At 41.3% G+C, this 11283-nt stretch overlaps 1 protein-coding gene across 1 annotated transcript; it reads left to right on the forward strand.

Moving 5' to 3' along the window:
- Positions 1–221: 221 nt before the first annotated feature.
- RBFA (ribosome binding factor A) lies at positions 222–10676 on the forward strand. The gene is made up of 7 exons (XM_054818568.1): positions 222–595; positions 1228–1270; positions 1917–2093; positions 4633–4745; positions 5918–6002; positions 8176–8246; positions 9945–10676. The coding sequence occupies exons 1-7, from the start codon at positions 237–239 to the stop codon at positions 10333–10335; spliced, it is 1239 nt and encodes a 412-aa protein (XP_054674543.1). The 5' UTR covers positions 222–236; the 3' UTR covers positions 10336–10676.
- The last annotated feature ends 607 nt before the right edge of the window (positions 10677–11283 follow it).

Genomic DNA, 11283 nt, shown 5'->3' on the forward strand with positions numbered 1-11283 from the left:
AAATGGAAGGATGTTTAAATTGTATTCTAGTGCCACCGACGAACAACATGGCACAGCAAACCGCAGTCAGTATTAGATGCTCCAGCAGCAGTGCTTATCTATGGGGAATAGTTTGCAAGGCCTTTGCCGGGGTAGCCCTTTAATGGAAACACAGCAACCAGGTTTATTTTCACTTCCAAGATAACTCACCCAAATAACAGCGCCTGTGCACAGCTATGTCTGCACGGGGCTTGGCTATGCGTGTGTATGAGCTCTCCCCCAGCTCGGGCCCTGAGGCTCGCCTGTGCCCGAGGGCAGCTCAGCTTCCCTCCCGGGCCGCCCACAGCCGCCCACCAGCCCGCCGTTACCGCCGCGGCGCTTCAGGCTCGGGCCGCCGCGCCGCGAGGGGGAGCCGGGACTGCCGGAGCCGCCGCCGCGGGGAGCCCCGCGCTTCCATGCCAGGCCGTGCCGTGCTGTCCTGGTCCGTGCCGGGCCGCTGCGGCAGCATGTGGGGCGCCCGGGCGGCGACGGTGCCGCGGTGGTGCCGGGCGCTGCGCGGCTCCGCCGCCCTGGGCGGCTCCAGGGACCTGCTGAAGAAAATGCTCCGCAAAAACAAGTAGGTGCGGGGGCGCCGGCCAGGCCGGGGGGCTGGCGGGCAGCGGGCCCTCCCGCCGGGCTGGGCCTCCCTGCGGGGTGAGGGGGCCGGGGCCGGGGCCTGCCCTGGGCCTGCCGGTGTGGGCAGGCTCTGCTGCGGCGGGCCGCCTCGCCGGGGCTGCCTGCGGCCTGGAGAGGTGCTCCACGCAGGCGGTACCGTACCCCGCCTGCGCTCGCACCGCCGGGCTGGGCCCTGGCGGGGTGGTTTGTGGGCACTGGGCGAAGTGGTGTGAGAGGGGTTGTGTGCCCGGTACCATGGGGTAGAGCTACCCAGAGCAGCACCTCCGGTGCCCAGGGTGCTCTGGTAACGGTGCTTCAGTATTGTGCCAAGTTACACCGATGTCTAAAGAAATTGTCGAGTTGTTCTTCCCCCCGTCCCGTCCCCGTGCAGCTTCAGCCGTGGGTGGGAAGAGTTGCTCCCCGCAGCGCACCCCGGCTTGCAACCGCTATGGGGAAAACCTACCTGCGGGCATGAAAAACTAGGTGGTGTGTCGGGTGCCGTCAGGCGGGTGGCTTTTTAATTACACAGGGAACCCATTGTTTCTCAGAGCTGCTGAAGGATAAAGCTGATTTCCTTTTCCCTTTTTCCAAAAGAAAGAAGTTTTGGTATGACAGCCCTACCCTGGGATCTAAAATGGTAAGTGCAAGCTTTTAAGGTGCTGTGTTTATCTGTGCTGGGAAGAACAAGCTTGTGCTTCTGCCAGTGCGTCTAACTTTGGGGAAAACATTTTCTGGTGGAGAAATAGCAGAATTTTGTGAATGAAATCCAGGGCTCCAGTTTCGCTTTGACATGCCAGGATTAGTGTCGAGAGAAACCCTTCAGCTCACCACAGCTATTTCCACTTCTGTGCTGATTTTTCATCCATGTTACCACCAACACTCTCTTGCGTGCTTTTGACCCCATAGCAGAAAACTGATCCAGATTAAAACTTCTATATACTGGCTTAGTTTTATATTTATGGAAAACAAATTTTTATGTTTGTTTTTCAAACAAGCAATGCTTTTCAGTTAATACATGCTGTATTTTAGAAAATGGATTTATTGACCTGTATAACTTGCTAAAAATAATAAAGAAACATATAATACATGAAGATCAAAGTTTTTGTGAACAGAAATATTCTTTATTGAGACACCTGATACGTAAAGTATCAGGTATACCTGTATAAAGCCATTGCAGCTGCAGTAATGGCATTCTAAGAGCATACTTAATAGAGTGCACAAAACTGTATATAATTGCCTAATACAAGTTTGTAACTACTGATGAATGTGGTTTGTTTTTAAAGATGTGTAAACCAACCAAGTTGGCCTCTCTAATGAAAGATGACCGGACAAAAACTAGGAAAGAAGATAACATACGCTGCAGAATCTTGAATAGTCTTATTCATAAAGCTGTGGCAGAGATGATGACTACCTGTGAAGTTAATCAAGAACTTTATGATCTCAAGCTGGAAATCTGCAAGGCAAGTGCCAAAGCTACAGCATGTGTTGAGCCGCTCTGACTATGCCTTGAGGTCAGCATGGTCTGCCAAAGGAGCTCCCCTGGGAGTTGTGATGTGTGCAGGAGGCGTGTTTTACTGCATTGCTTCTGATGTGGTAGAGCACAGCAAGATGAGGCTCTGAATTCACCTTGCACACTAGGAGAACTTTGCCACTATTGTGTCTGGCTTAGTAGACCTTTGCTGCTGTAACGCAAATGCCACTTAGGCCAGCTAAATGGTGATTCTCCTGGCGTGACTTTTTTTTTTCCTGTTACTCAGACATGTACTATTTGCCTTGCCCTTTCAGAAGGAGGAACCTGATTTTACCAACATAAATGTGTCTTTCCAAGAGTCTTTTCTTTGTGCAACTGTGTGAGAGTTGATACCTCCTTGTGTCCCTCACCAGCATCATTACACAGGCCGAAGACCTAAGTGGGGCATGAACTTAGTTCAAAAAAAAAACAAAAAAAAGGCAAGCCTAAGCAAATGGCATTGGCAAGCAAGGTTCCAGAAAGAATTGGAATTCATACCTAATTGTAGCTAGTCTTGTCATAGTTCATGGGTTTGAAAGCGATGTTAAAGCTCTGATTCAGGAACTAAGTCAGTCTCCACGTTCTTGTTTGTGTCTGTAGTTTTTTCTTCTATATTTGCTGTTTTGTTAAGATTAAATGATACCAATGTTTGCTTTAAAATCTTGATGGACTTAGCTTTGTTAGTAGAGGCATGGAAAAAAAATAGCACCTCATAGCTGCATCTATCTCAAGGGATTTGTCATTTATGATTGAAATGGATGTTTTTGCCAGCTGAATTCATTCTGTCTTCAGGCAAGTGATTAAAATTACACGGGCAAGATGAATCTTTTGGCTCTATGCGTGCAGTATCTTTCATATAGTATTTCTCTCCAGGGCTTTGAGGATTGTCTAACTCAGATGGCATGTCTGCACAAAAATACTGGCTGGTGTAGGCAAGCCACAGCACTTTCAGGGGTCATTGCTGTAAATGAAACAATTTACAATATGAGAGGGAAAGAAACAGCCTTCTTCCAAATATAGTACAGATTTTATTACAACTATGTAGTGCTTAGTGTTCATGCTGCACTTGGATGGGGCTGAGACTCAGTCCTGATTTACTCTTGAGCTGATTCTGGTCCAATATCGTTACTTCCGTTATCAAAAGAAATCTTCTAGTAGGCTTTCTGCAATCCATCAGAATTTGGGGTTTTTGGTATCAAAAGTTAAAATTACATAATAGTAATACAGGTAAGAATCATGCTTCAGGTCTGATACATCAAACTTTTATTGGCTTGATAGTATTACTCATGTGATGATGAAGAAATGGCTTGCATTAGATAGGGTTGTTTGTGTGCTTACACTGGACTCAGTGTGGGAGATTGGGAGGGTTGATCCTGCAGTAGAAACAGCTGGTTAATGATCACAGTGGGTTTTTTAAATGAGTGGTGGGTTTCCCAAGGGAGGAGTTATTTGGTGGTGGAAAAAAATCAGTATCTACTTTGTTTTTTGGGGAGAGTCCATTCTGCCCTAGGAAAGAGTAGTACTGTCAACAGCAGACTATGATGCAGTTTTCTCTCTTGTGAATACTCTGATGGAGTTGTTTTTTCCTGCTGATGTATGCAGACACCTGTTTGTTTGAAGAGTTGGTTTCTGGATTAGATGACCTCTGAACTGTGCCTTCCAATGAGTAGTTTATACTTCCTTTGGTTGAGCCAGATAGGTTATTAGAAGTTTGCTGAGTGTACTCTCATAGTGAGAACCTGTTCTGTAAGATACTGCTAGATGTGATGAATGGCAGTTATAGAAATCTTTCAGAATCCAGCTTTTGTTTCAGAAGTTTATTCTTCAGGAAAATTGTCAGTCTGTCTCGTGTGTGCTTCTGTCCCTGCATACCATGTGTTTTCAGTTGCATGCATGACAGCTATGTATATTATCCATTAGTGAGCTAGAGTTCAGGCGCTGGAGATTCCCAGCAGGCTTTAGAGCTGGAGAGACTCTTACATTACAGTGGCATGGAGGGTGTTCTCTTTTCTCTCAGTATCAAAACCAAACTCTGCGTGACAACAAACCAAGCAGTGTCACAGGTCCTTCTTTAGCCGAAGCTTACACTTTCAACTGTATTCCAAAACAGCATGCCATAAATTGTCATTCTGGACTATTTGTGATAGTAGCACCATCGCATTGACTAAATGTAGCGCTGTTGGTAACATACAGGTGTTGACAGACTTCTCTGTTTAATTTCAGTTGAAGGGGAGATTGGGTAGTGACTTGCCTAAATAAAAGTCCTTTCAAGTACTGAATGTAAATCTTACATGGTGCTAAACTCTACCTTTATAAAAGCACAATGTAATTATGGTTCTTAAGAGCAGAGATGGAAAGAAGAGTTTCTCCTAAGAATTTACATATTGAGTTTGGGTCACTATAGGCTTATTCATGAATTAGAGACTTTGTTGCGTATGAAGTGTGTGTATATATATATCATAATTTTAAAGAAACCTGTCTTTTTGCAGGTGTCCCTGGCATCCAACTTTTCAGCATGTCGTGTGTACTGGAATCCTGCTGCTACTGTGGAGAAAGAAAGTTACATTGAAAGTGTACTGCGGAAGAGTGCTCCACGTATACGGTAACTGCTATGAGATAAACAGACCACTTCATAAATTCATAGCCATGTACTAGTACCATTTCTTAAGTATTTCTATCAATCTATATGTGACCTGTTAGGATGCTTTAGGTTTATAGATATTTGGAGTTGGAGCATCTCCTGTGATGATCCTCTCAGGGAAGGATGGCTGTGTCAGACCAGTTGTGTATTCTCCTGCTGGACCACAGCTGGCGTATTTGGCTTCTGTGCTTTCCTAGAATTGAACTGGGCTGAGCAGAAGGAAAGAGGAGTCTGGATGAAGTTTCACTTCATTGTACTAGTGATGGTGGGCTGGATATGGTGTGCATGACAGTAGGCCAGAATATGATGCTGCATAAGAGGACTGGCAATTACAACAAGCATCTCCTTACAGATTCACTGGGCGATTCTGATTGCTAGGGACAATTTGGACCTCCAGAAGGGATGGCAGATTTTACAGAAATTCTTCACAAAACTGATACCAAAAAATAAATGTTGGGATGCTACCGTGTATTGTGATGCTTTTACCTATTTGTGGCAGAGGGTCCAGTGAATTTTCAGGATATCAGAGATTCTTGTCTCTCCCTCTTTCCTTGGCTTACCCTTTGCTATCCAGCCAGTCTGTTGAAGGATCAGGACTGCATCCCATGGGGAAGGTGGCATTGAAGGATTCTTGTAGAACCATTTCCTTTCCCCCTGTGTCCCTAGGCAATTCCTGTGTAATTCCTGCTCCAGCACAGTGCTCTTCTCTACTCCGAACAGCTTCTGCTCTTTGAGGAGGAATGTTCCTGGCTGGGAAGAAGACGAGGGGGAGCCTGCCAGTCCTTCCTGCAGCTAGCACGTACAATTAGTCTTGCCCTGCTGTGAGGGCTCTATCCCCCACTCCTCACCGCTGAAGTGGGGAAAGACCTGCACCAGCATGTGCATATAGGAGACAAATCTAATATCGTCAATACTCAGTGGGATCTGCAGCTAGTAGTTTTTGTTTGTTATACATTCAGAATTGAGATTCTGCAGTGATGTATTGCTTAGCCCTAACCTGAATGGATACCCATCAGACTGCAAGTTTTGCAAACCTTAAATTTGCAGTACTGCTGGAATTAATTTAACATATTTTGTCTGTCCTAGAGGTGCTGTACTGTTACTCATACTGGTGAATACTGTATTTTTGCCAGATATCTTCTGACGAGTCAGCAGATTCTAGGAAATGTACCCCCAATAGTATTCGTAAAAGACAAAGAAGCTGCAGCTGTAAAAGAGGTAATTGTAGTCTTTGACTCACTGTACAAATATAACGATATGCAAACATGGTGACTTAGCCTACCATAATGCTTAAGAATATGGAGAGAGCTGATCATTCAATTGCTCTGCCAATCTATATTAAAAATCAGTCTTTGTCTATACACTTTCCTCTTCATGTTCCAAAGCATTTTAGCAAAGAATCTTGAGTAAGACTGATGCTTATGTACAGTGTGAAAGAATCCTTGTAGCTATTGCGTCATGAACTTTTTTTGATACTACTGTTAAAATTTCTGAAGTTAAGTTTTCAGAGAAGTTTGTAGGCCAGATCATTAGGCTAATAAATCCTAAAAAATGAAATTACAATTTTAAGGAATAATATAGGGTAGGCAGTTGTCTGTTGCCTGGTATACATGATTATAGAAATGAGTCTGAGGAACTGTCTTCCACATTTAAAATGTTATGTGTTTTTAAAATTCCATTTAATCTAATCAGTGATTTTTAATTTTTTTTTTTTTTACCCCAACCTTTTTCCATCTGTGAATTTTTAAAATGTTTCTAGGGAAGTGCAGATCTTTGCATAGAGGATGTAAGCTCACTCGTACTACCTCACTTTTAAAATTTTCTTTACTATTTCACATTTTCTGTCAAGGTGTTGATAATTTTAACTAGTTGAAATATTGCTGGATTAATGTTTTTTTTCTAGAAATTGGCTGTCATTAGGACTGTGAAGTAAGATCTCTTAAACAGTGAGATTTCCAGAAGAGAAAGATGACTCCAGTGAATGGAATTTCACACAAAATGTCTCCTCAAGCTGTTGATGTGAATGGAAAGAACATGAGTTGAAAAGAGCATGTTCACATTTCTGTGCCCTAAAGTGCCTTATTCTTAGATGTATTATTATTACAACCAATTACTGCTAGTGACTTATGGGCTAATGCGGCGTGTATTAGCAGAGCTGGAAAGGATAACAAGAACTTCAGACTCTCTAGAAATGCAGTGAACTGCGTGAACTTTCTGTGGTCAGAAAAATTCCGAGTTTCATGCCAATGTACTGATCCACAGTGCAAATGTTTTTCACCTGCATTAGTATCAACAAAAAGCACAAGAATAGAAATTAACTAAACACTTCTGAAAGCTGTTTATATTTGTTATTATGCTCCCCCTAATCAACGCAAGAAATTCTACACAAGTGGCAAGTGATTATGGAAGCACTTTGTCATTACTATTACTTTGTTATTAACATAACGGAGCTACAAATACCTGCTCCTGCAGATCCTGCCTTTCAGGTCTGTCATTCTGGAACCTGTTCCATTAATCGCTGTTTCTCAAACTTTGTTAAATGACCACTTTTGAAGAAGAAAACCCCTGGACTACCATACTATCAAGTTCAGTGCACTAAGAAAGTTAACCACGTAAGACAAGTAAAAACCCTCCTTGTATAGCTTCTGTCTGTGAATGGCACTGGGAAGAACTTAAATGAATCATCTTTTTGCACTTTGCAGATCATCAGATTTATGTAATCCAGAGTTTTGAATAACAGGGCTTGAAATAACATAGCTGAATCTGATTTTTAAGTATTGGAAGACAGGGAAGGACCGTCCAATTCAACTCCTAGAATAACAGGCTGAATTAGAAGAGAAGTAATGTAAAGAAAAGTAGGAATAAAAAATTCAAATGAGAGAGAATTTTCACAATTAGGTGCAGTCTATAAGCACTGAATATACTGGATTTGTAGCATTTACTGGTTAAGTGCCATGTTAAAGGAGAGTTGGGAACTCCATATTTACATATAATAGAAATACAAACTTGCAGAAAGGGGGAAGAAGTGAAAAAAAATTCAGTGTAAGAATGTTATGAAAAAGAATTTGCAAGACTGAAGTAAGACCAAATAAACCAAAAATTACGTATGTCACAAAATCTCAAGCCAACTGTTCAGAATGCATATAAGGCAAAAAACTTTGTAGGAATCCCTGGATCAGTGATGCTATTTGACACAAACTTCCCAGGCAAGAAGTATAAACAGTTCCATGTAAATGGAGAAAAAGGCTATTTTGAAATGGTTTTGCTAATATTCCAAATATGTAGAAAATAAAATATTTGCTGTTAGATACTTGTCTGTTTCTTGTGTAGGTGTGAACAAAGTAAATTCAATAGAGGACCTTTAATATGTGTTGTCTTCATGTGTTTACAGATTGAGGAATTATTGTCAAATGCTGATTTTGGACCTCCAGAAGAAGCAGCAGCATCTCAAAATGATTCTAGGTGGGTTTTTTGAACCAGAATTGTACAAGTGTCCATTTTCATCTCTGTTGGCCAGCTTAAATTGGGAATTGTGTGACATGACACAAAGTATATTTTAATTAGATGCGTACACTGTTTTATTTCAGAGTTCAGCAAATGGTGTTATGAGGAAATAGAAAGTAGAAGAGAGAGACTTTTTGGAAGACCTTACTGAAAAGATATCTCAGCTTTTAAAGAGATCAGTTGGGCCCTTTTATTAACAGTTACAGAGTAGTTACAGAATAGCCTGGGACAAAAGTAACATAATCATCCCAGAAGTTAAATGCAGAGGATAGCATTTTATTTTGTGGCTTAAGCTTTCTTTACCAAAGTTATACCCATTTATTAAAATTAAGGAAAAATATTTGTTATTATATGTGCTCTAATTTACTTTCATATTTTAGTGCAGATGCATTTTCAGAGGCTATTTTGTCATTGATTCTTGTGCACAGGTACCTTGCTGCAGACTGCAGGTTTGCAGATATGGAAATGGAAGGTATTTTTTATGTATAAGTGGGTCTCTGTTAAGCTATGGAGAATGACTGAGTTGTCACTTGTTACAGCATAGTGTATATGCTTTCAGAGACAACTGACCCATAAGGTGGTATCAGAGCACAATCTTAGAAATTGGCTGTGTTTGATGTCTATACTCTGAGTGACATAGTTGTCAGACTTGTTACTTGCAAACCCAATACTTGTTCTGGTATTAGTGTCTTTACTTTTATGAGGGAAATATTTTTAGAATTGCAAAGAATTCAAGACTCAATGTATTTGTGATAATTGAATTCAAAAATAATGCAAGTAATACTTGTTTCTTGCTGGTAATTTTCTCATGAGGATAAAAGCTCTACATTTGCCAGTACTCCTCTACTTGGCCACCTTTTTTCTGGTATAAATTTGATTTCTTATACTTGAGTTACAAGTTTACTGACAAATCTCCCTAAGTTAAGAAAAAGTAAGTTAATTTAGCGTTCTTCTGTGAGGGATTTTTGGCTATTGAGGGGTAGGGTTGAACAATCTATTGGAATAATTCTGTGGACTGGATGCTCTCAAAGCCAACAGCCTGGCACTTGTGTGCTGCAGTCTGTTGGTGGAAATGCCTTTTGTGCCTTAACGTCTCACAGGATGCTTCATCAGGTGCAAATTGGAAATAGCTTCTTGGGGGAAATTGTTGTCGTGATGGACTTTCCCACAGGGTGCCTAACATCTTCCTCTGTTTGTGTCTTGTGGAAATACTTAAGTCCAGCTTAAGGTGCCATATACTGTCATTCATACGTCTGTCTGATGCATTTTTGGCACAGGCTGCTGCTTCTCACTTGTTGGAAGAGCTCGGAGGTATCTAACTTCCTTGAGGTCCTAGGTCCAGTGCTCACTCTTACCTATGCACACCTTTTCCCAGAAACAAGAGTTTCATCTGGAATGTAGTTGGTGTATTGCCTTCCTCCCATTAAATCTGTTGACACACTGACAGGCTTATATGCAGCCTGTCCTTGGACACCTAGTACGGTGGTATCTCTTCCTTCTTAACATAGGGAGCACAATGCTGAACACAGTGCATTAATAAAGTCAAACTGAAAACTCCAGTTTATTTCTGTGTTACAGAAGTTGTCACAATTAGCATTGCCCCTTAAAACATACATGGGGGGAAAAAACCCACAACATTTGTTTTCCTTTCCACAGTAAACTGTTCTCTTCAGCAACTCAATCTTCAGATTCACCAATGCGGTCTAATCTTTTTGGTATTGATCATGAACTGCTGAATAAGCAGATAATGGACTACAAAAGACTGAAAGTGTCAAGAGATATAGAAAGCATTGCCTGGACAGAAGAGCAGGAGAAGCAGCTTTCTAAGCTTCAAAAGAAAATGAAAAAGAAAAAAACAAGGGATCCTCCTGATGATGACATTACACCACAGAAATACTTACTGGACAGATATGAAGCTGATTACTGGGGTGATAACACTGAATCGGTCTTGGATTATGAGCTGGAGGATGAATTCCAGGAAGAGGTAAACGAATTGGAGGCAGATGATGGCAAAACTCTAAGTAAGCCTACTGATAAACTGAAATGAAGTGAAAAAGCCACTCCCTTTAAAATGCAGGGTGCCAATAGCAAAAGAAAAAACTGCCATAGATACTGAAAGATAAGTTTTGTACAGCCTGTTTACCACTTCCTCTTTCAAATAGGTTTGCCACACATGGGGAGGTCTGCTAGCACAAGGTATATAAGAAAAACAAAAATGCTATTTGTGGCATTCTGTTAAGCAGCTTTCAGGCTGCTGCAGTTGTAGGACTTTCAACCAGAGAGCAGTTTTGTAATAATAAAGTATACATAGCGCAACACTGAGTTAAAACTTCTTGCAGTTCTGTTGATTATTTCCAATAAAAATATGGTTTCTATGTGGAAATAAAATAGCTTGTTTTGGTTTTTTGGGGTGTTTTTTATTTCTTTTGTTTGCATTTTTTTTTAGTGATGTGGATAAAAATAATCACAAAGTGATAGAGTCTGTTATTCTAAGGTCAGGAAGGAAGAGGGAAGCAAAATAACGATAGTGACATTCAAAGAGCAGCCTTCAGCCCACAAAGACCAGGACAGGGTATTCTCTAGAGGACCTAGTCTAATGGGGGAACTCTTTCCACCAGAAGGTGAAACTCACTGAAATTATGGCTGTTAAAGTTACAGCCCTGAAAGAAAATAAATTTATTTTAACATTCAGAAATTTACAGTCATGCAAGGGAACTGCAACCAGAAAAGAATGGAGAAGTGCTCATCTTTTGGGTAAAATTGGGCAAAGCATTGACCGTGACTAAAAAATGTATTAAAAACTGAAAGGTGGAGAAAAAGCAGCAGGGAAGAATGTCCCAGTAACTGTTTGAGATTTGGAAATGGATGGGGAAATCATCTAAAAAGTGAGAATAAAGCTTTCTGGCTCAGAGCAAGTGAAAAATAATAGCATGAGTGTACAAAGTCAGAAGGGCTGAAGCTTCAAAATAAGTTATAACTAACAAGGTAGTAAAAA

This window comes from Grus americana, chromosome 2 (assembly GCF_028858705.1).
Source record: "Grus americana isolate bGruAme1 chromosome 2, bGruAme1.mat, whole genome shotgun sequence".
Lineage (NCBI taxonomy): Eukaryota > Metazoa > Chordata > Aves > Gruiformes > Gruidae > Grus > Grus americana.

Bases quoted from the DNA above. Each gene is read 5' to 3' on its own strand.
- RBFA (XM_054818568.1), top strand. From the start codon at position 237: ATGCGTGTGTATGAGCTCTCCCCCAGCTCGGGCCCTGAGGCTCGCCTG. The intron at 2,094-4,632 runs GCAAGTGCCAAA...GTCTTTTTGCAG, and splicing joins TCAAGCTGGAAATCTGCAAG to GTGTCCCTGGCATCCAACTT. The intron at 6,003-8,175 runs GTAATTGTAGTC...ATGTGTTTACAG, and splicing joins AAGCTGCAGCTGTAAAAGAG to ATTGAGGAATTATTGTCAAA.